General features: G+C 46.4%; 2 protein-coding genes across 10 annotated transcripts in view; one reads left to right on the top strand and one right to left on the bottom strand.

Moving 5' to 3' along the window:
• PTDSS1 (phosphatidylserine synthase 1) overlaps positions 1–22740 on the bottom strand; it is a 71037-nt gene that overhangs the window by 46669 nt on the left and 1628 nt on the right. The window contains exons 1-2 of one of the 4 annotated variants that reach the window (XM_038579817.1): positions 3851–3990; positions 3288–3432 (exon numbers count right to left, since the gene is read on the bottom strand). The exons of 1 other annotated variant lie outside the window; for it this stretch is intronic. Coding sequence is in view for 1 of the 3 variants with exons in the window: in XM_038579816.1 (XP_038435744.1) it covers positions 3851–4029 (179 nt within the window). In the remaining 2 variants the exon portion in view is untranslated. Of the gene's footprint in view, positions 1–3287; positions 3433–3850; positions 4103–22740 lie in introns of those variants that run through there. 2 more of the 4 variants (XR_005381267.1, XM_038579816.1) reach the window with 2 other exon arrangements.
• On the top strand, positions 160–21390 carry MTERF3 (mitochondrial transcription termination factor 3). 6 transcript variants are annotated; one of them, XM_038579823.1, is made up of 9 exons: positions 160–251; positions 3310–3446; positions 7041–7389; positions 8255–8407; positions 12813–13002; positions 16268–16415; positions 16781–16852; positions 17974–18135; positions 21093–21390. In XM_038579823.1, the coding sequence occupies exons 3-9, from the start codon at positions 7056–7058 to the stop codon at positions 21285–21287; spliced, it is 1254 nt and encodes a 417-aa protein (XP_038435751.1). In that variant the 5' UTR covers positions 160–251; positions 3310–3446; positions 7041–7055; the 3' UTR covers positions 21288–21390. The 6 variants fall into 6 exon arrangements, with proteins under 6 accessions (XP_038435751.1, XP_038435752.1, XP_038435750.1 ...); XM_038579824.1 differs by having other exon boundaries at positions 172–251; positions 3310–3376; XM_038579822.1 differs by lacking the exons at positions 160–251; positions 3310–3446 and adding an exon at positions 4472–4530.

Raw genomic sequence — 22740 nt, 5'->3', positions numbered from 1 at the left:
TGCGCCCGGAGCCCACCATGGCGGCTCCCCCCGCCCGCGGCCCGTCGGATATTCAGGCGCCGAGTCAGACGCCGCTGCCACAGGTAGGGGCCCACCACGCGACAATAGAGAACGTCCCGCCCACCCACGCGAGAACAGAGAACGTCCCCAAGGCAGGGAAGCTGCGCGCCCGGAAAACGCCTGGTCGGGCGGGCGTCGGTGGGACCGAAGCAAACTCTGGGCTCACGGGCCTGTGGTAACAAAGGGCCCAGGTGAGCTTCCCAGCTTCCGAGGCAGATCTCACATGTCTTCAAAAGATTCATTCCTGAGAGACCGCGAGAGAGAGGGAGGCAGACCCCGGCAGAGGGAGAAGCAGGCTCCCGCGGGAGCGCGACCCCGGGTCACGGCCTGGGCTGGCCTGGGCTGGGCTGGGCTGGGCTGGAGGCGGGGCCAGCACGGAGCCGGGCCCCCCGCAGTGAATGCCAAGGGAATCGAAACACAAGCCATGATCTAGCCAGTGAGGGCTTTAGAGAAATACGCTTTTCTTCAGCTGATGCCTCGTCGTGATCCTCCACAAGGACCGTACCTGCTGGGAAACGGCGGAAGCGCCCCTCAGGGGCCGCGCCCGAGCTAACAGGCGCCTCCTCACCTGGGATTCCCGTTTCCACACGGAGAGGGTCCTAGCAGGGCCCGGCCTCTGCCCAAGACCGCCCCGGGGTGCGGCGGTCTCGGGGGGCTCCTCCTGAGGGGGGGCAGGGCAGCCCGGGGCGGGGCAAGGGCCGGCGGAGCAGGCCTGGCGTCGCCGCAGGCCCGTGAGCCCAGAGTTTGCTTCGGTCCCACCGACGCCCGTTCTGAGCCAAGGGCAGATGCTCCACCCCTGAGCCACCCAGGCGCCCCCGACCCCAGCTTTATTTTTATTAATGGTGGAAGAGATAGGAGATTTAAACACCATGATTTAACAGTGACTTAGCCTAGTTGCTATCTAACAAAAGAACTACTTGACAAATCCAAACCTGTTTCAGACTTCTGCACGTGGTATCTAATCCCTCACGATCCTAAATTCTTGCTGTGTCTCCTCCGCAGCATGTGACAGGACCCAGCTACGGTTTCTCCTCGACCAGTAATACGGCACCCCAAAAGTATTGTCTCCTTTCCCCTCACATCGCTCGACTTTGGAAAACAAACTTTTTTTCACTTTTACTGAAGGAACTGCACTGAACGGTCATCCAACTAAAATCCTGTTATAAAATAATTATAAGGCACCAAGGACAATCATTTCAAAAGAGCATCATAATGAATCATTTTCATATAAGAAGTGGTTACCTTCCATCTTTATGGAAAAAGCGATCACTGATGTTCCGCTTTATAAAGGGGCACAACTCATTACAAAAAATAAGTACCACGCATGTTAGTGGTGCTTATGATTTTATAGAAGGTAAAACTTGTTATTAATGAGTTCTTCAAGATATGGTTTCTCTTTATGAAATTATTGGAAGAAATAAAATGATTATCATTTTTATAAAAGGCCACAGTCTGAGGTTCAGGTTATTCCTCTTGTATGACTATTGACAAACTGTTGAAATTCATAACCTCTGCTGCAATTTATCAACTGCTTTGGCCAAACAGGGAAATGACGGAACAATGTGACTTTCTGTATCAGAAAAGAGGAAGAGAGATCTATTCTTAGAGGGCCTAGAATAATATTAAAGATAAAAGACTGAAACGAACCGCCCATTCTTGCTTCTCATTATTTAGAATAAAATATCACAATTACTTGTCTTACTTCCAAAGAAATCCCCACACTGATTCCACCATTGTCGACCCACACAGGAGAGGAAGTTAAACTGAAATACTCAACAGATATGTTTGTTATGCAAGCAGAGCAATGTCAACTATCTCAATGCCTTCATCCTTTTTCTCAATAATAGAGCATTCTTCATCCTTGCTCAATGACAGATGTAATTTAGTAGAAGGCATTAGCGTACAATGAAACGACATAATAGTTACGGCTAATGTTTACTGAGCACTTACTCTGGAAAGCACTGAGCTAAACACAGATTACCTAACAAAAAATGTACTGAACCTTCATAAAAGATAATCCCATGGAGTATTATTAGGTGTCTTCATTGTACGTACATATGGAAACTGAGGCCTAGCAAAATTAAGTGGCCACGCTGCTACTGAGTGGTAAAATCAGATGACATGACCAATGAAGTATTTGAGAATAACCAAAAGTAGGGACATGAATGAGTTTTCTGCAGGGCTAGAAATACGTTCTCGGTTGGATACCATGGAAAGGTCTAGTCATATCCACTAGAGTTAGCAGAAGACTTTACAATAATAGTTGCTGTATCCCTCAATCATTAAGATTGTTACTTATGCTTTACAGCTTTAGGTAGATTTATGCAAATAGATCAACACAAAATAAGAACCAAGAGTCAAAAGGATTGTGGAAATAAGAAAGGAGTGAGCTGTAGGAGGATATTTAAGTTCTATGAAAATCTGAAAGACTGCGGCGATTCCCAACAGAGACACCACTGGCATTGCATGTGTGCATGTGCGTGTATAGATCTTGCACATACATGTGCACACACAAACATCTGTCTAGGGGACAGTTCATTCTTTCTCAAACAGTGCTGTCCTATGTGTCATAACACACCTAGCACCTTAATCCCCACCTACTAATAACCAGAAGTTCCAATGCCTGTGGCCACTCGATACACTTCTGCACATTTTCTGCTGACCTGGAATGAGAACCATTGATTGTTGGATAAAAATACTGAGAGAAGTGACTGACGTTAATTGTGCGTTGTGAATGAGGTACTCCGCTATGTGCATTCACGCATTCGTTTATTACTCATAAACCCGTATGAGGTAAGCACGTGCTTTATCCCCATTTTACAAGTGTGGATCCTGAGGCTCAGAGAAAGGTTAAGGAGCGCGACCGTGGTGGACAACAGACACCTGAAGCCAGCAGCCTGGTTCCAAAGCTACACCTATCTGGGTTGATCTTTTAAACCGTTAAGAGTGTGGAAGGCAAACCTTTCGTTTCTTTAAAGAGGCTCTTTTGGAAAACACATATCGTTGTAAGGAGGACCCGGGTGTGCATGTCATCATGCTCCTGGGATGGAATGGCTCCCCGGGCTGGGGGTGAGGGGCCACGTGTTCAGTGAGTACAGTCCTATGATGTCGGTATCAAGAGGTGGCCTGTGCAAGTGTACATCAGGGGGGCTTGGAGCATGTGGCTAAACGTGTCGGGGTGTGTGTGTGTTTCCGGGGAGGAGAGAGTGTGCTGTACTGAGACTTACGTGTCTTATTTATCACTTGCAGAGCATTTACTACGCGCCAGGCGCTGCTGCAATGGCCTGATGATACATCATCTCAGCACGAACGACAGGTAGTGCGGGCCGGTGTCTGTGTAGCCACGAGCCCAAGAGGCGACAGGTGCCTGGGCTGGAAGGGGAAAGGTCAGCTTGGACGCACGTCTCCCTCATTTGCGTTGCGGTGCCGTCTGGGGCTGGGGGCAGGGCTGCGCTAGGCGGCGGGTGTGCCGGGCACAGCGGAGGTGCAGCCTGGGGAAGGCGGTGTCGTGCAACTCGCGGGTGCAGTCTGTGCACGGCCGCTGGCGCGGGGCACGCGGGGGGACCCACGGCGCGGGGTCCCGGGGCGCCTGGGCCTGGGGGAGGCGCGTGGAAGCGCCGTGGGCCGCGGGGCTTTGAGCGCGCGGCGGGACGTGCTCACAGTGGTTGGTGCACGGGAGGTGGCGAGGGGTCCCGGGGTCCCGGGGTCCCGGGGTCCCGGGGCTGGGGGCGCCCCGTGGTGACCCGCCCTCGCCCCCGCCCCGCCCCCGCCCGCGGCGCGCCCCGCTCACCGCGTGAAGGCGAAGTACATGAGGCTGACGATGGTGAAGCTGAGCAGGGTGATGGTGTGCGGCCGGTAGAAGAAGTCGATGGTGATGTCCTCCACCTGCTGCTCGTTGATCATCCGGAAATGCATCTTGTAGTTCACGTCGTCTTTGCTCAGGGTCCGGCTCCCCACGCACGACGCCATGGCGCGCCTCCCCGTCCTGCGGCGGCGTTGGCGGCGTTGGCGGCGGCCCCGGGCCCTGGAGGCCGCGACCCCGGGGCGGGCGGGGCGGACGGCGGGCGGGCGGCGGGGCCGGGACTGGCGCCGAGCGGGGGCCGGCGGCCGGGAGGGACGCGCGCGGGAGGGCGGGGTCGGGGCGCCGCCAACGCGGCCTCGGGCGGGGGGCGCCGCCGGCAGGGCCCCCGCTGCCGCCCCGCCAGCCGCATCGCCCGCGCCCCGCCGTGGCCGCCCCAACGCAGGCGCCGGGCGCCGGGGGGCAGCGAGCGGGGCGGGGGCAGCGGCGGGCGCGGGCCGCCTCCTCCCGCCGCGCGCCGCCCGCCCCCCCCCGCGCGGCCTCGCGGATGGTCTCGCCCACTCCGGCCGCAGCGCGCGGGGGCGGGGCCTCGGAGGGGCGGGGCCTCGGGGGCGGGGCCTCGGGGGGCGGGGCCGGGCACGCTAGCGCGACCCGGAGCGGGGCCGCCACAGGTAGGTAGAGCGCGGTGGGGGCGGGGGCCGCCCGGGGGCTCGGGCCCGTCCCGGTTTCTTTCCTCCGACCGGCGAGGCGGGGCTTGCAGCGGCGCGGCGGAGGGAGGCGGGGGCGGGCTTCCTGCGGAAGTTCCCGCGGCGGGCGGCGGGCGGGGCCTGCGGGGGCCTGCGGGGGCCTGCGGGGGCCTGCGGGGTCCCGGGCCGGCGAGGCGACCACCGTCCTGCCCGCTCCCGCTGCACCGCGTCAGCCGCCGCCCGGCCCCGCCCGGCCCCGCCCCGCCCGCCTCCCCTCGCCCGCGTGGCCGCGGCCTAGACCGGCGATCTGGTGTCCTTCCTGGCCGCGGGGCCATTTGCAGCCAGCGCACGCTGCCGCCGGCGAGTCTCGGGGCCCGGGGCGGGGGTCGCGGGGGGCCGGGGCGACCCAGGCCGCGGGGTGACGTAGGCAGGGGGCTGTGACGTAGACGCGGTGACCCAGACCCCCCAGACCCGGGGGGGGGCAGCGCACAGTCCATCCACCCGGGGGCACACCCAGCAACGAAGCGATGATGCGACGGGATCCGGGCAGGAGAAGCACGTGAAGCACTTTTTTAAAGAAATGGTTTATTTATTGATTCCTGAGACGCAGAAAGGGAGAGAGGCCGAGACCCAGGCCGAGGGGGAAGCGGGCTCCTGCGGGGAGCCGGACGGGGACTCGGTCCCGGGACCCGGGGTCACGGCCTGGGCCGACGGCGACACTAACCGCTGAGCCACCGGGCTGCCCCCGCGAAGGCCTTTCGCTGAACGCGGGCGGGATGCGGGCGGGATGCGGGGCCCCTTGCGGGCGGACGGGAGGCGTACTAAGCGGAGCCGGCCAGGCTTCGCCGCCCGTGGAGGATTCCCGAAGTCTGCTCTGAGACCTGCGGAGTCCAGTGTTTTACAGGCACAGGGACAAGGACTCGTGGCTGCGCCCAGGGCCTAGGTGGCCGCGCCCCACCACGGCCGTTGTCCGCCGCCCCCGGGGGTCGCCCAGGCCGCGCTCTGAGGCCCCCGCGCTTCCACTTTCCTCCCTTCGACTTTGCAGAGACGGGATGTCGCGGGCTTGCGGGAAAGGCCCACGCCTGGCTGCCATCTCCTGCCAGGATTCAGCGAGAAGCACCTACCCCACGAGGCTGTTGTGCAGACTTCCTTCCTTTCTAAAATCACTCCAGAGTGACAGTGAGACTTTGACTTTCAGGAATCTTTCTGGAGACTTCCCTAAATTCCGAATCTCCAGGAAGACAGACCTTCGGTTATCTGCTCTAATTCTGAGCGTAAAACAAGCTGAATTCCAATAAGCAGAAAAACAGATCAAAACGTTGTATGCTACAATTAATTGAGCAGCAAATACTTCCTTCGTATTTGGATGTATAGTCAACGACGATAAAAGTGGCCAACATGTGTTGAGCATTTTCCATAGGCCGGACTCCATGCTATGTTTTATGTGGATTATCTTATTTATTGTAACATAAAATTGTAACATCAAATCTACTCTCCTAATTAAGCTAAATATAAAATCTCTTCATAATCCTGGAGCTTAACGTCATAACAGCCTTTCCTTATAAGAATCTTTTTAAAAAACTGCATTTTTGGCCAGACATTTATGTATTCATTGCTCGTTGCTTATGTATTTCTGTCATTTCATTTTGCTTGCTAGTTTTGACCTTTTGTTTTTGAAGGCTTTTCTTTTTCTTTTTTTTCTACAGCCAAAAACAGAATTTGACAAAATTGGTTTTGTTAATTCCCTTTTGAGGAACAGCTTTATCCAAAATAATCAACAGTTCAGCCCAGAGGATTAACCAAGAAACAGTCTTCTAGATAACAGTGATAATACCCAGGACACTGATTATTTAGGACAAAGTAGAATTATTTATTTCATGAGTAATGTATAAACAAAATGCATTTGGATAATTCAGTGTCTTCATCAACAATCTGTTTCTTAAATGCTGTTCAAACCAAAAATTTTTTTTTAAGATTTTATTTACTCATGAGAGACAGAGAGAGGCAGAGAGAGAAGCAGGCTTCATGCAGGGAGCCCGAATGTGCGACTCGATCGCAGGACCCCCGGGTCACCCCCGGGGCCCAAGGCAGGCGCTGAACCACTGAGCCACCCAGACACCCCCCCTTCAAACCAAATTTTAAGAACACTTAATTGCATCCCCTTACTTCCTTTAAATATTAAATTTAACAGGGATTATTGGGTTCAGCTATAGTTTAAACATTTACAAGTTTTAGTGATTCTGCTTTAAATTATAAAGAAATCTTTATCTTTCTAGTTCAGAAGTTCCTGTCTTTTGGTTTGTAACTGGGACTGCCTTGTTTTTGGTTTTTTTCCTGTGCTTAAAAAGCATTCGATTATTCTAATCCTCTAAATTTACTAAACATCTTTTAATTGGAAAAAAAAGATTTTCCAGTTTATCATTTTGTTGTTTGAATACTGTTCTAAACATTTAAGTAAGTTTCTCTTCGTTGATGGTTATGTATTTCCTTTATAGGCTACTTTAAGAAAAATGGCTTTGTCAGCCCGACAGATACCCAGATGGTTCAATTCAGTTAAATTGAGTAGCTTCGTTACAGCTATGCAACTGGGAAAACGTTTTCCGAGAGCAGGAAAAACATTGTTGCATGGCGTTTCTGCTCAGCCACAGATGTCCTCTGGCAATTGCTTTCTCCAGTGGGGATTTAAGGCTTACAGGACTTCCTCCTTACGGAATAGTTCCCAGTCGGCCAACCCAAGTAGGCAGGAGATTGGTTCTGCCCAAAGTACTCTGCTTCCTTCTGTGAATGAACAGACACCGAAGACACAAAAGATACCCAGCCTTGATTCTGAGCTGCCTCTAGAAGGTAATTCTGAACTTCCAGAAAAGTCCCCTTTGGAACAAGTTAACTCTTAATAGTGTGTTAGCCCATTTCAAGGCATACTTTGTACCAGGCTAGTAAGAGAACAATGCCAGTTCTATCCACTTATTTGAGAAAAAAAAAGTTTATAGATTAATGTCTATAATATTTTGTTACAGATGTATGTGTAAGAGTTGCTTTCTTAATACTTTATTACTTAGATTCTCTATAAAAAAAATTTTCAGGTGGTAATTTAGGTTTTTTTAGGGTCTAATTTATCCTAATACTGTATTCCTGATGAGGATATAATTGTATCCAAGTAAAAGTCGTCATTTTTGAGCATACAGTCCTATGAATTTTGCCAAACCTGTCTGGTAGTGTGACAGCCTCCACAACCAGCAAACCAAAAAGAACACAAATAGAACATCCCAAAAAGCTTGAGAGTAACTTGGAGGAGAGGGCATTGCACTGAAAGACGTTTCAGGGTGTAATGACTTTAACGCATACAAACCTGGCTGGTAGAATATGTTGTCTTTTGGGCCAGTTTAACAAGCTACAGTAGAATCTGTCTCAAAACGTACTTGAAGGTGAGTTGATCTTTAGCATTCTTACCTGATGGTGGAGAGGGATTTTGTGTAGGACCTGCTCCTGACGAGGGGAAACCTACCACCGGATTTCTAACCTTGGAGCAACAGTGGTTGATTTCTCTAGAGTCGTAACCTTACCTCTCAGAAGGCAGATGTTAAACTTGTCAGACATGTAATTCTAAAGTGACCCCAAGATTTAAGGAGAGGCGAGCTCGGGAAGAGGCGTCGCGGTAGGGCGGGCTGGGAGCTGACGGCCTCTGTCTTTCCACCCGGTGCCTGCCCAGCTCTGGACGACCTGCCCTCCCTGGCTCCCCTGCAGCCCGTCTCCGAGGAGGAGGCCATTCAGATCATCGCAGACCCTCCGTTGCCCCCAGACACGTTCACCCTCCGAGACTACGTGGATCATTCCGAGACTCTGCAGAAATTAGTGCATTTAGGTGAGTCTGAACCACCTATGGGTGCTCGAGTGTATTCTTCTTTGTTTTTTTGCCTCACTTTGTTCAAATCAGCATTTGTAGTTTTTATCAAGATGAACAGAAGTCACATAGTGGGAAGAGGCCTCTCGTGAAAAACCATACTCTCCTTCCTCCTTCCTGACCTCCACGCCGTTCCCGCGGGCAGCTCTCAACTTTTACGCTCCTCGGGTCTGTAGTTAACCCTGTTTATGTAACTGTTCGTAGTGCCCTTGCTTCGTTCATGGGTTTTAGACCTTAGCTGACCTCTCGTAGGTAGACATGTACTTTTCCCCTCTTCAACTTGCCCACTATAGTTATGGTAACAATTTCTAGATGGATCATCAGCCAGCCTTATATTATGACTATAAATATTGTTTGCTGCTGTTCTCTGGCATTGTTTTCCTTCCCTGTACAACGTTTCATTTTTCCATAGTCGCTAATAATTCTTGTTTTTCCTTTGATTCATTTTCTTTATTTCTAGGGCCAAATTTTCCCACACTTCCAATAGCCTGCCTGTCAGGACAGATTTTCCTGCAGTAAGCCCTACCAGATGAGGAACTCCTTCCTCCCCACCCCATCCGCCCCCCACCATTCCTCCTGGAGCCCACTGACCCCCTAACATGGATGGGCTCTTCTGTCCAGGCCCGCTCCGTGACTGCTTGAGCCTGTGGGCTGGGGGGGACGCGTGGGTCCGGGTGGCTGAAGGCAGCCAAGCCATCTCACCATCTCACTGCAGACCTGTACTCAGTCCTCTCCTGTTCCGTCCAGCACCTCACTGCAGCCTCTGGCACGCTTCCAACTTCTCTGACCTCCTTTCTCCCTGGGGACTGAAGGGACGGGGTAGGTAAGGGATTCTCTCTCAAATTCATCTGCTCCTCTCAGTCTCCAGGCACTGCTTCACTGTAGGCTCTCATTTTTCACTGGACGGTTAGGAGCTTCCAAACCTGACAGTCGTCTTGCCAGCAACATTGTCCAGATGATCTCTGGAATATTAGTTCTCTTTCTAAAATGCCGGGCTGACCCTGTCAGTGACCTCCTGGAAATCCTTCAGAGCCTTCCCGGGATGTCACAGCTCTATCTAGTCTGGCCCCTGCTTCCCTTTTCAACCTCACTGCTTGCCCCTTCCCTCCTTTTTCCAGCTCTGACAACTGGAAGACTTAGTTCCAGCAACTTCTGAGATGTCCTCGGTGACCCTCCTCTGGGCCTCACATCACCCCGGGCTCAGTTCCGTTCTAGCCCTAATAACAGTACTACGGTTGTTTACTGACCTGCTCCTGCGCGAGTTGCCCGGATGTGCAGGGAATGGCCTTTGTCTTCAGAGGCATCTAAATATACTAAGGAATAACTGGGCTGCAAGGACGAAAGGTCCAGTGGGAAGTGCCACATAAGACAAAGTGTTCTGTGGTTTCAAAGTGGAGAGAAAGATGACATCTGCTGCAAAGGGAGAGGCAGTCCCCTTCCTTCTGCAGCAGCTTCCCCCAGCCTTAGGATAGGTGCTGTGGCCAGTACAAGATAAATAGAAGACGTGGCCCCTGCCTTGAAATAATTTCCAGCATACTTGAGGGTTTGGGAATATGTTTCAGCCACTCCTTCATCTGTATGTTGACACGTCACCGACACATCTGGGAAGTCACTTAAGTGACAGTACGTTGGAGGAGCCCTGGTTGTGTTGGCAGGGAGTAGTTGTGAGGACCCCAGTGTCCTGCTGCCTGTCTGCTTCTCAGATGTCTTTTCTGCCTTTGTCTGCCTCCCCTGTATCCCAGGAGGCCAGCCTCTATGCACCAGAGCTCCCTTGCCAGCTGGCTTCTGGGCAGCTTCGGCCAGGGGGAGGCCCTTGCAGGACGGGAGCGAGGGCAGGTGGGAGTATTTATTCCCCTGTTCCCTCCCTGCTTTGGGTCCTGTCACTGCCTGGCTCCATGCTCCATGACAACGGCTCCCACTGAGCAGCCCTTTCCTAATGGCTTGCAGGCCCCCTGGGCTCGGGTAATACTTTGTGCTCCCTGCCTCTGGAGCACCAGGGGTGCCCTTGTTCGTTCCCACGACTCTCACTGACTGTGTCGAGTCCCTTCGTTAGAGTTCTCTTTGTTCGCACAGTCCGGGGCGGAATCTGTCGCCCGCCAGACCTTGATCGATACACGAAATAAGTGTGACCACAAGCGAACACCGTGGTAATAATTGTAGTTAAGCGATAAAAGCAACTTAGACTGCGGTCACCCAGAAGTTAGAGGCGTGTATTACTCGTTGTTTAATATCCCCAGAGCCTGACAGAAGTGCCTGGTCCATAGTAGGAATTCCGTGACTATTTTTTCAAGTTAATGAAATCTTGAGGAAGCCCATGTGATTTGTGCTGACAGCAGTGTGCTCTCCTGATGAGATTCTGTTCTCCTATTGCTGTTAAAAAGCAGCTTTTCAGGATTTCTGTTTGAGCACAGTCAGGGTGTGACGGCTCATGCTGAGCAAGGCACTTCAGCACATGTCAGCTGTAATAGTAAGTTAAGTTTGAAGTCTGAACCCTTTATGTTATTTTTAAAGCACCCCTTCCCACATTTATCACAGATTCTTGGAACTAGTTTCTGTCTTTATTTATCTATCCATCCAATAATTTGACTTGTTATTAATATTATTTTTAAACTATAACAGAATTCCATCTCCTTGTGAATAATGCAAGTGTTAAAAGAGAAAGAACTCTCACCTTCTTTTCATACCCGTTTCCACTTTCCAAAGGTAACCCTGTCACCAGTCTGTTGAATAGCTTTCCCCACCTTTTTCTGTGCAAATATATTTATTATAGAAAGCCGTACCTGGGTTTTATATTTTTATGTACTAAAGCTTAATATTTTTAACACTGTTTTCTTCCAGTAGTTTTAGAGTTAGTACATAGTTAGATTCTTAATCTTTCTGAAAATTTTCTATCAGATACGGAAGGATTTTATTCTTTGGTTTAAGTATAATTGACATTATATAGTTTCAGATACACAACATAATGATTCAGTAGTTCTGTGCATTACATCATGCTCACCATGGTAAGTGTAGTAATGGAAACATTTATTTTTCAAATGTATAGGTAGTGGTCCCATTATGTCGTGATGAATCGTACATCTTTTCACCATTAATTAGAAGTGCCATTATTATCATATGCTAATTTTTTTATTTTATTTACTTGATCCTGGATCTGTTTCGAGTCTCCATTCTGTATGTGTGTTTGTGTAATCTGTTTTTCTGTTCACGATCATCTTATATCAATGCCTGTTTAATATCAAGAAATTTGGGTTTAGAATTATGTTTGGATCTAATAATATATGAAATTATAATTTATTTTTCTGGTTGTGTATACCGTTAAAGAAAGGATGTTTTTATTTCATTGCTCTTATATTTAAGACTTTAAAGTTGCATCCGGAAATCAGTTTGAGAGTTATTTTGCACCTGAAGAAATATTTTTAAGACTATAAAATTTAAGTCAAACCTTAAGGTTTTACATTATCTTCAAATGTTTACTCTAAAGGTAAGGAATAGCCCTTTCCTGTTCATGGTTTTTCTTTTAATCAGATAAAAGAGGAAAAAAAATGAGAGAATAAAATGCGCAGTTTTAATGAGAATTTTTAATTACAGGTTACTTTGTTTCCATGCCTAATTAACATTGCCATCTAATTATATCCACAACCAGAGAATACTTTTACAACTTGCTTTCTCCCGTGCCTTGTCTCACGTTCTTAGACTGCCTGAGATTATAAGGATATCTGAAGGTTAAAGACTGTAAACTTTCTTCTCTGTTGTCTATTTGAGGGCTGTATATGCTCACCTGTTCTCACACAGGATTTCTTGAGCTCCTTCAAGGTACGTGTCTCCATGCTGAAGACCCGGAGATTATAGTGAGAAGACATAGAGTTATTTTTATTCCCCCACCTGGAGGGGATCAGAAGCATATTTTGAAAATAATCCTTATAACTAAGGAAATGACAGACATCAAAGAAAGTAACTATTCAAAGGGTTTGTTACACGGCAGAATTACGAGTTAAGCAATTACTGTGGAGATCACTAGGGGCTCATAAGCATCCTTCAAACAATATTCAAGAAACCATGGATTAAGATGATGATCCTAGCTAGGGCAGTATGACTCAGTGAATTTGTTCTGGGTAGGAATTTAGCCCCAAGTGCACTGTTTTCCTTTATATGTGACTTTGAAATAAGTACTACGTCTTCATTTTCATTTAATTTTGTTTCTGCAACCAGTTTAGTTTAAATATATTTAGAAATTTCTAACGGCCTATCTCAGTTCTCTTTTGGACAGATTGTTGATCTTCATCTGTAATTCCTTGTGTTTTTATGTATGATGTTTAATGACCTAGCCAAATAGTCATCTTCAAACAGTATGTGTAATTTATTATAGGAGTGGATCTCTCAAAGATAGAAAAACATCCAGAAGCAGCCAACCTCCTTCTGAGACTGGATTTTGAAAAAGACATTAAGCAAATACTCATGTTTCTTAAAGATTTGGGTATAGAAGATAACCAGCTGGGACCATACCTGACTAAAAACTACGCTATTTTCTCTGAAGACCTTGAAAATCTTAAGACCAGGTGGGGCTTTTACAATGATTTTTGCATAACCCAAGAAGTGGTTATGAAGGAAATGTGTCTGTAAGTTATTTTTAAGACTCAGCTGCCTAATGATCAGCTGATAATGAACATGAATGTTAATTTTTTTGTTACGGACTTTCTTTGATCAAGGTTAAGTATCTAAAATAGTTCTTTTGTTCAACTTCTCATTTTTATGTGTTCAATTTATTGCTGAGTCAATACTTAACTGTTTCTATTCAGAAACCAGAATAAAAAAAAAATCTTTAAGCCATTAACAAATGGCTAAATGGCTGAGAGTGCACTTAGAGTTATGAAAGTCTGAACTTTTGTGGATTGTTTTAATTTTCTGGGCAACCTTTGACATCCTCTTGGCACATTGTTGTATAATTTGCTTACTCACTTCCGTAAGTTGGCTATTTTGGTGGTTTCTTTTTTTCCTCTTTACAAAGCACTTCCATAAACCTCTTTATATTCATTCAGCATTTAAAGAATTGATTAGATCTGTGAGAATCGATACAGGGAGATGAGATAGCATTGATCTGTGAGATAGCAGTCCTGCTAGGCTTTGGGACCGTCCCTAAGTTCACCTTTTGAAGTGATCATCCTTCCTACTTCTCACCTAAGTCAGTTCTTCCCTGTATTCCCAGATTTACTGAGTAGGATCACTGCTCATCTTGTTGCCCAAGTCAGAAATATTGCTATTAACTTTGGCTTCTCTTCTTTATCTTACTTTTTAAAAAATATTTTAGTTATTTGAGAGAGAGATAGCATGCACAAGCAGGGGGAAGGGCAAAGGGAGCAGGAAGCCTAACGGGGGTCTTGATCCCAGGACCTTGAGATCATGACCTGAGTGGAAGGCAGACCCTTAAGCAACTGAGCCACACAGGCACCTCGGCTCCTCTTCGCTTACTCTCCACGTTAATATATCACCTACCAATTCTGTTTTTATCTCTTAAATCAGTTAACTCATTTCTCTTAATCTTCACTGTGAAGATCACCTCGGGTTCCCATTTCACATGAAGATTGCTGTAAGTCTCCTTACTGGCTGCCTCTGGTCTTCACCCCCAGGTTATCCTCCCACTGATGGTGAGCCTCACTGCATTTCAGAGAACTGTGCAGTTCCTTGAACCATCAGAGTCCAATGCCTTGTCTCTAAGTTAGGAAAAGGTTCCCTAACATTGAACAAGTTGAGCTCCTATATACACAAGGCACTAAGTTAGACTTGAGCCACAAAAGATATACACGCGTCTCTCTTCATGGGACTTACATTCTGGTATAATATAGACAAACTGTTACAGGGGAGAGGAGGAGTGATTCTAGGAGACTCGGTCTGACATAACCAGCTCTGCTGCTGCTGACTGCCTGGAACATAATTGCTATATGTTTCTAGAAATGCAATTGCTAGGTGAAAAGGTATGTACATTTTGTCCTTGGTAGGGTGGTTTTCCACTTTAGACTCCCACTGTCATACGGAAGTGCCAGTTTCCCTCTTACCCTCACTAATACAGGGTCATCAAACTTCACGGTTTCAGTTCATTTTATAGATTAAAACCATGCCTCGCTGTTGTTTCAGAAATGTGTGGAGGATCTTTTCCTATGTTGAATTTCTATTTACATCGCCTCTTCTATAAATCACATATATCCTCTGCCATTTTAAAATGAAGTATTTTTCTTTTGTAAGCATTCTTCTATATTTTAACAAAATTAGTTATTTCTCTGTGACATGTTTTAATACTTGCCACTTTGATTTTGTCAATAGTTAGGGGGATTCCCTTGCATTTTAAATTTTTATATAGTTAAATTTATCAGTTTTTTTCTCTCGTGTCGTCTGAGTCCCTTAAAGGAATAGGAGTCACTTATAAAACATTAGCTCTGATGGTATACAGTATAGAAGTATCATAGGCATTTTGTTTTTTTCTGGTGAGAATTAAGCAAGATAACGTTCTGGTATGCTGTAAACATTTAATATGTTTATGCCTTTTACTATATTTATAAACAGCTTTTAAGAATCAGTAATGTTATTTCATAGTCAAACCTTCTTTATTTTACTACCTTATTTTGGTTCCCAGAAACTTAGGAAATTTCTTAGCTGTTAACAAAATGCAATGGAAATCACAGGAAATTTTTTTTTTGTACTTTTTTATTGGATTTCGATTTGCCAACATATAGTATAACACCCAGTGCTCATCCCATCCACTGCCCCCCTCAGTGCCTGTCACCCAGTCACCCCATTCCCCCCACCTCCCTTTCCACTCCCCCGTTGTTCATTTCCCAGAGTTAAGAGTCTCTCACATTCCATCACCCTCTCTGATACTTCCCACTCATTTTCTCTCCTTTCCCTTTTAATTCCTTTCACTATTTCTTATATTCCCCGTATGAGTGAAACCGTATGATGATTGTCCTTCTCCGACTGACTCACTTCACTCAGCATCATACGCTCCAGGTCCATCCACGTCGAAGCAAATGGTGGGTATTTGTCGTTTCTAACGGCTGAGGAATATCCCATTGTCTACATAAACCACATCTTCTTTATCCATCATCTGTCGATGGACACCGAGGCTCCTTCCACAGTTTGGCTATTGTGGACACTGCTGCTAGAAACATCGGGGTGCAGGTGTCCCGGCGTTTCACTGCATCTGTATCTTTGGGGTAAATCCCCAGCAGTGCAATGGCTGGGTCATAGGGCAGCTCTGTTTTTAACTCTTTGAGGAACCTCCACACAGTTTTCCAGAGTGGCTGCACCAGGTCACGTTCCCACCAACAGTGCAAGAGGGTTCCCCTTTCTCCACATCCTCTCCAACAGTTGTGGTTTCCTGTCTTGTTGATTTTCCCCATTCTCACTGGTGTGAGGTGGGATCTCACAGTAAAAATTACTTTTGAAAATACATCCTCAGTAAATTTGCTAAACTAAAAAATTTCCTCTTTCAATTTCCACCATGCTTGAGGGTCTTTGGAATCTCTTAATTTAATTTATGGATTTTCTGTTCTTAGCAAAAAAAATTCTTAAATAGAAGCTATTTAATTTTTTTTTTACCAAGTAATAAGTCAGATTAACTAAAAAGAGAATCTATGAGATTAGAAAATTATTTGGTTTCCAAGTATAAATGGGAAACCATTCTAGAATTGGATGGGTGCTTGTTTTGCTTTAACCATATTTGAGCCATTATCATGGAATGTTTTTTATCTCTTGTTTGTTACTGTGGAAAGTAGCATGACATTAGTAAATGTTAATTATAGGTACTGTGTATTTTTTTTTTTTCTCTAGAGTGGCTTATCTACAATCAAAAAATTTCAGTAAGGCACAGATTGCACAGATGGTCAGAAATGCGCCGTTTTTGCTGAGTTTTTCAGTGGAAAGATTGGATAACAGATTGGGATTTTTTCAGAAAGAACTTGAACTCAGCGTGAAGAAGGTAAAGAAAAGAGAATTTGTCTATTTCCATGTGAGCTACATTTAGTAACTTAAATCTCACGTTTCTCACAGATGCCTGGCACATATAAATGCCAGGTATTTTTGTACAAGAATGAATTACTCTACTGGTTAAATATATAGCTGTATCATTTTATAATATTCCATCAACTTGGTGCCTTAAATTTTATTTCCAGTATTTGTTTTTTTTCTCAAACAGTATTAAGTTTATGTATTTTCCGGGTTCCTAGCATTTTTTCTGATTGGCTCATATTTTAAATTTTCGTTTTGTGTCCCTAGCAATGCCTTGTTTTCCCGAACTAGTTGGATGTGCATGTATAGTAATAACGGATTGTTTTATAACTGTAGACTAGAGATCTGGTGGTTCGTCTCCCAAGGCTACTAACTGGAAGCCTGGAGCCCGTGAAAGAAAACATGAAGGTAGGTCGACTTTAAGCTTTTCAGAAATCAGCTTCTTTCTCTACGTGCTTAAGAGGAGGATGGAATTCGCTCTGTCATCTTAAAACTAGATTGTGAAAGAAGTCATTCCTTAAAAAAAAAAAAAAAAAAGTCATTTCTAAAAAGATGGACAAAGAAATGATACAATAAATACCTAGCAGGCAGTTTTAGTTAATAATACATTCACATTTCCCAGGTGTCACAGGCGTGAATCACCTTGCAGACGCTGATACCAGTAATCCCAGAGCAGTGCATTAGGGGGCCGGGTGATACCGGGAAACCGTGCCTGTTGCCCAGTCTGAGACCCCAGGTTTATGTCACCTCGGCGGGAGAGGAGTCTTGGAGGCTGGATCCAAAAGACATTGGTGAAGAGACCAGTGGCAGCATGTTGCTCTCCTCAGACTGCCCACTGGCAGCTCTGACTCTGTCACAGGATATACCAGACGCTCCAAGACAACAAGGCCGCGGAGTAGTTAGTATACAAAGCTGTAGGAGTATTTAAAATTTAAAAACCTACAGTGTTCCATGTCCAATTGTTGAAATATTATTGAGCAGCTGCCCATGTGCTGTGCTGGGGTGACAGTCCCTGCTCTCATGGGGCTTAGGACCCAGTAGGGGCAGCGCATGCAGAGTAGTAAGAGCAGCGGGTTGCTCGGGGAGCGGAGGACCTAACACACGTTCGGGTAGTTAGTTTTATCATCTGTGACATTTTGGCATGTAGTTTCTCCAGATAACATGTAAATGAGTGTGATTGGGAGTGGAGACTCAAAAAAACACTTTGAAATCTTAACAGCTGGTCTGTGGTGGAGGGCCTGTTACAGCCAGCCTGACCAGGCTTTCCACATCCACCATCCTTGTGTCTCATCCTGACGACCGCTCCTGTTGGTGATCTTGGTGATAATCCCCAGGCTGTGAGCAGTTCCTCTCAGGAGAGGGGCTTGAAATTCAGGTTACCCCAGGAGCAGGAAGCCACGGACCCTGGCACAGCTGTCCCCAGATTCTGGTGTCCTCGTTTCAAATTTTAAAGAAATCAGTGTGTCCTCTGGCATATTACCAAGATGACTGTTTCCATTCCTGATGCAAGCAACTCTACTTTCTTTTAGGTTTATCGTCTTGAACTAGGTTTTAAACATAATGAAATTCAACATATGATCACCAGAGTCCCCAAGATGTTAACTGCAAATAAAAGGAAACTTACTGAGACTTTCGACTACGTGCACAATGTGATGAACATTCCCCACCACCTCATTGTCAGGTTCCCCCAGGTAAGGAGCACACAGCCCTCTCAGAGCTGTCATCGCCCTTCACCCAGAACTGTTCTCTGGGTGTTCTGCAAAAATTATTTGCTGTTTGGGAAGGAATTAGACCAATACTGGTTCTGAGATTGACACTGGTAGTAAGGTCATATTTCTATTGCCCATCTTGTAAATCAACAACATACCTAGCACATGGAGTTGAGGGAACACTTGTGAAAAGTATACAACTTCTAGGCACACATGTCCATCTCCGGAGGAGACATAGGGACGAATCTGTTTCCCTAGAGTTGTTACCTACTGCTCATCCTGCCTTTTGGAATCTTTTTTTTTTTTTTTTTTTTTTGCCTCTTGGAATCTAACACATTCCCAAGTGTGTTTTTTCCCATTTAAATTGGGAATAAGATCACTTCCCTGAAGGGTCCTTTCAGTTCTACGTGTACTTTTTATTCAGTCTATCTTAATCCGTCAGTTAGGGGCACCTGGGTGGCTCAGTTGGTTAAAGTGTCCCACTTTTAGTTTCAGCTCAGGCCATCATCTCATGAATTCTGGATCGAGCCCCACGTTGGGCTCTGCGGTCAGTGGAGAGCCTACTTGGGATTCTCTCCTTCTCCCTGCCCCCCGTCGAGGGTGTGTGCGCGCATATGCGTGCGCGATCTCTTTCTCTCCCTCTCCCCCCCCCTCAAATAAATAAATAAACCTTTGTAAATAAATAAATAGATCCATTAGTTAATAAGCCATATTTTAATCATCTCCTACCGAAGTATAAAACAGTTGTAGTTTACCGTTGTGCCAAAGCCATTTTTATATTTTCCAAGCTAGTCAGACGTCCCTGTTCTTTAGCAAGTGACATTGTCTGCTTGTTCACAAGAATGTTAACTCTCCGAGGGCAGAGATCCTGTCTGATTTATACACTGCCGGATTTCCAGCGTCTGGAACTACACCAGGACTTTTAGTAGGCACTGGATAAATATTTGCTGAACCAATGAATGACTGAATTAAATCAAAGTCATCCTTTCCTTTTTGCCATGTGACTAGACCCTCTGTATTCACTGGATAAATGAAGGTTGAAATTCATTAAAGTGACCTCCCTACTCTGTTTGCTACACGTGTTCTTGATATAAAAATAGGCGGAGGAAATAGGACTTTCATAGAACTCAAAACTAGATTGCATTTGGTATAATTCCTTCACAAACAGCAATGTTTATTTACCTATCATACTTCGCTACGAATGAGCCCTTAATAGAGAATTTTTGTTTCATTAACTGTATATGTATTCATTATTAAAAATGCAGTGCTACAAACTTGGCTTATTGGAACAATCATAAAGTAAGTGGTCTTCAAGTAAAACGCAAAAACGATTAGTTTTCCCCTGGGCTGTTAGGTAATTAATAATAATTAATAACCGGATTTGGGGATACAAAAATCAATCAGACATGATCTGTATTCTTGTAGAATCTGTAATCTCGTGTGGAAGACAAGTTCCTAACATGTAATTGACTTACACAGTGTTAGAGTCTTAACCAGGTACCTTATATAGAACTGTTAATTTAGAAGAGGTAGGAAAATCATAGAAATAATGAGAGCTACTGAGTGCTCACTGTGTGCCAGCTGTCTTCACTGCTTTACTTGTATTCATTCATTTAATCCTCACAGCCACCATCTGAGATAGGTGCTGTTGTTAGCCCTATTTCACAGGTGACAATGTAAGCATGAAAGGACCGTCCAAAGGTTACCCGGGTAACGGGGCCGAGCCAAGATTAGAACTCTGGCAGTTAGGTATAAAAACATGCTCTTAACTAGGGTGCGCTACCATCTAAGACCTGGCGTTTGAGTTGTCAGTAGAACGAGTTGGGGGGGGAGGGGACCTTAGGGGGCTCGGCAGTTTAGGGGAGCCTTCAGCTTGGGACATGATCCTGGAGACCCGGGATCGAGTCCTGCGTTGGGCTCCCTGCCTGGAGCCTGCTTCTCCCTCTGCCTGTGTCTCTGCCTCTCTCTCTCTCATGAATAAGTAAATAAAATCTTTAAAAAAAAAAAAAGAACGAGTGGGGGTCGCAGAGGTGGACAGAAACTATGAACTTGACCGGATGCATCAAAATAATTTGTTTAAAAAACACAGACTTTTGGGCACCTCAAACCCTTGCTTCTGGGAAGTCCAGTTACAGAACTGGGACTTCCTTATTGAGATTCTCAGACTTGTAGGGGTCTGGGGTCTGGCTAACATTAAAAAAAAAAAAAAAAAGGAAGATACACATTAACTGACAGGACTGTGAGGGAACCTGGTGGACTTGAAATCTTTGGCTGGTGCTTTAGAAACTTCGTGGTATGAAGCCAATTTTCTCTTGTAAAAAACAAGTTCTCGTTGGCCTGTTTCTGGCTCCTTTCTAAAGTTGCTGCCGCTCATGCTACTCCTTGAGTTTTAACCCCAAGACCGGCAGGACTGCTTTCCCCAGTTGCTCCCCAGAGGCTGGGTTCCTTCATTCCAACACTAAGCAGAGAGCGGGAGCAGCAGGAATTTCATAAAAGTAAGGAAGCTCCACAGATCGTGAAGCTTTTTGGTGCCAATAGACCTTGATCTCCAACTTGGGTTCTCAAACTTGGCAGTCATCAGAATCACCTGGGGGAACCGGTGGGCCCCACAAAGAGTTGCTGTTAAGTATTTTGGGGGCAGGGCCGGAGGATTTGCGGTTTTAACATCTCCTCCATCTGGATTACCCAATGTTCTTTGCCTACAGTATAGCCCTTAATTACTCTATAATTGTCCTGTTTGTTTTGAATCCCTTTTGAATCATCATTTTTTTAGCAGAAGCTATATGGTTTAAGGCCTGTGGCATTTATCGTAGTTACCGAGCATGTGTCACCACTTTATCATTGTTAGCCTAATCAAAATTTTCAGCCAAATAAATAGTTTAATAGGTCATCTTTCAGTGCACAATGTCGTTTTTAAAAACTTTTTTTTTCTTTTTTAGGTGTTTAATACAAGGTTGTTTAAAGTCAAAGAAAGACATTTGTTTCTTACCTATTTAGGAAGAGCACAGTATGATCCAACAAAACCTAACTACATCTCTCTGGACAAATTTGTGTCTGTACCTGATGAAATATTCTGTGAGGAGATTGCCAAAGCCTCAGTACAGGACTTTGAGAAATTCTTAAAAACTCTTTAGTTTTTGATGAATGTTAAGATGTAATAATGTAAAATGAATGTATATATGAGTGAATAATACATATTTTTAAATAAATGCCTCAGGCCTCCATTAATGCTGGAAACAATTTCTTGACGCCATGAATGTGGGGACGCCTGTGGCAGATCCTTCTCACAAGTTCGAGTGACTTAATTTTTCTTCGACTCTCATTTCCTTCCTTCTTGGGGAGGACAGAACTTAAAGCACAGCAAGCCGAGGGAAGGAGACACTTCCCCATAGGCTGGCACACCGTCCCGGTGAGGACGAGGACAGAGGCTTCCCTTTGACATTGGCAGGCCTTCCAACGTGGTTTCATCACAAGACCTCTGTATTTTCTGTGACGTGTTACGAGCTTCTGGAACATGCTAGATCACATCCACCTAATAGCTACTATTCACGTAGATAATGCGATAAAACACATTCCAGTTTGGACGATCTGCGCTGTCACCTTCCCTGAGCATAGATACCCACATTTGCCCACAATCGGCTACTGAGAACCAGGGAAGGAGAAAGGGTGGGGGCGGGGGGAGTAATGTGACGGTAAGTAAAGGGCAAGGAGACCTGGTAAAAGGCCACAGCAAACCTCTGACTTCCTGCCAGTAGGCAAAGATCTGCAGCATGAAAGGACAGTCTTTTCCCCATCTATCATTTAGACACGTGATCCCGGGCCAGTAATTTAACGCCTGGGTCAGATTGTTCCTTGTGAAGCCAGGCCTGTGGCTTCAGCCGTCTGCCTGGGGATCACAAGCTTGGGCGGACAGTTAACACTGGTGGCTTCCAGTGAACCCCCCTGGTATGTGTGCTCCTCGTCTCCTTCCACACGGACTCTGGGCCAATGAGACATCATCAGGCAGAGGCTGGAGAAGGACTTGCACGCTGGGACTTGTCCTCTTGAAACATTTGTCCTGGGAACCCGGAGCCAGCACGTAAGGAGGCTGCATGACTGTTGGGAGAAACGAGGTGGAGAGGAGGCGCCCGGCCAAACCTCAGCTGCTCCTGCCCATGCCGAGGCAGCACCAGACGTGTGGGGGAGGACGCCACCTTAGACGTTTCAGCCTCAGCAGGTACAATGTGCAGCAGCACAATCCAGCTGAATTCAGAATTGGGCTAAGAAAGGGTTTTGAGGGCAGCCCAAGCGGCTCAGCGGTTTAGCGCCACCTTCAGCCCGGGGTGTGATCCTGCAGACCCAGGATCGAGTCCCGCGTCGGGCTCCCTGCGTGGAGCCTGCTTCTCCCTCTGCCTGGGTCTCTGCTTCTCTGTGTGTGTGTGTCTCTCATGAATAAATAAATAAAATCTTTAAAAAAAAAAAGGGGGGGGTTTTGAAACACTAACTTTGGGGGTACTCTTGTGCACCAGGGTCCTGTGGTGTGTTCTATATCCAGAAGCCTCATGAGAAACTAAATTTGTCCTGGATCAGGGCCAAGTATATTGGCCT

The sequence above is a fragment of the Canis lupus genome, chromosome 29 (genome assembly GCF_011100685.1).
Source record: "Canis lupus familiaris isolate Mischka breed German Shepherd chromosome 29, alternate assembly UU_Cfam_GSD_1.0, whole genome shotgun sequence".
Classification (NCBI taxonomy): domain Eukaryota; kingdom Metazoa; phylum Chordata; class Mammalia; order Carnivora; family Canidae; genus Canis; species Canis lupus.
This window is presented reverse-complemented; position numbering and strand designations above follow the sequence as displayed.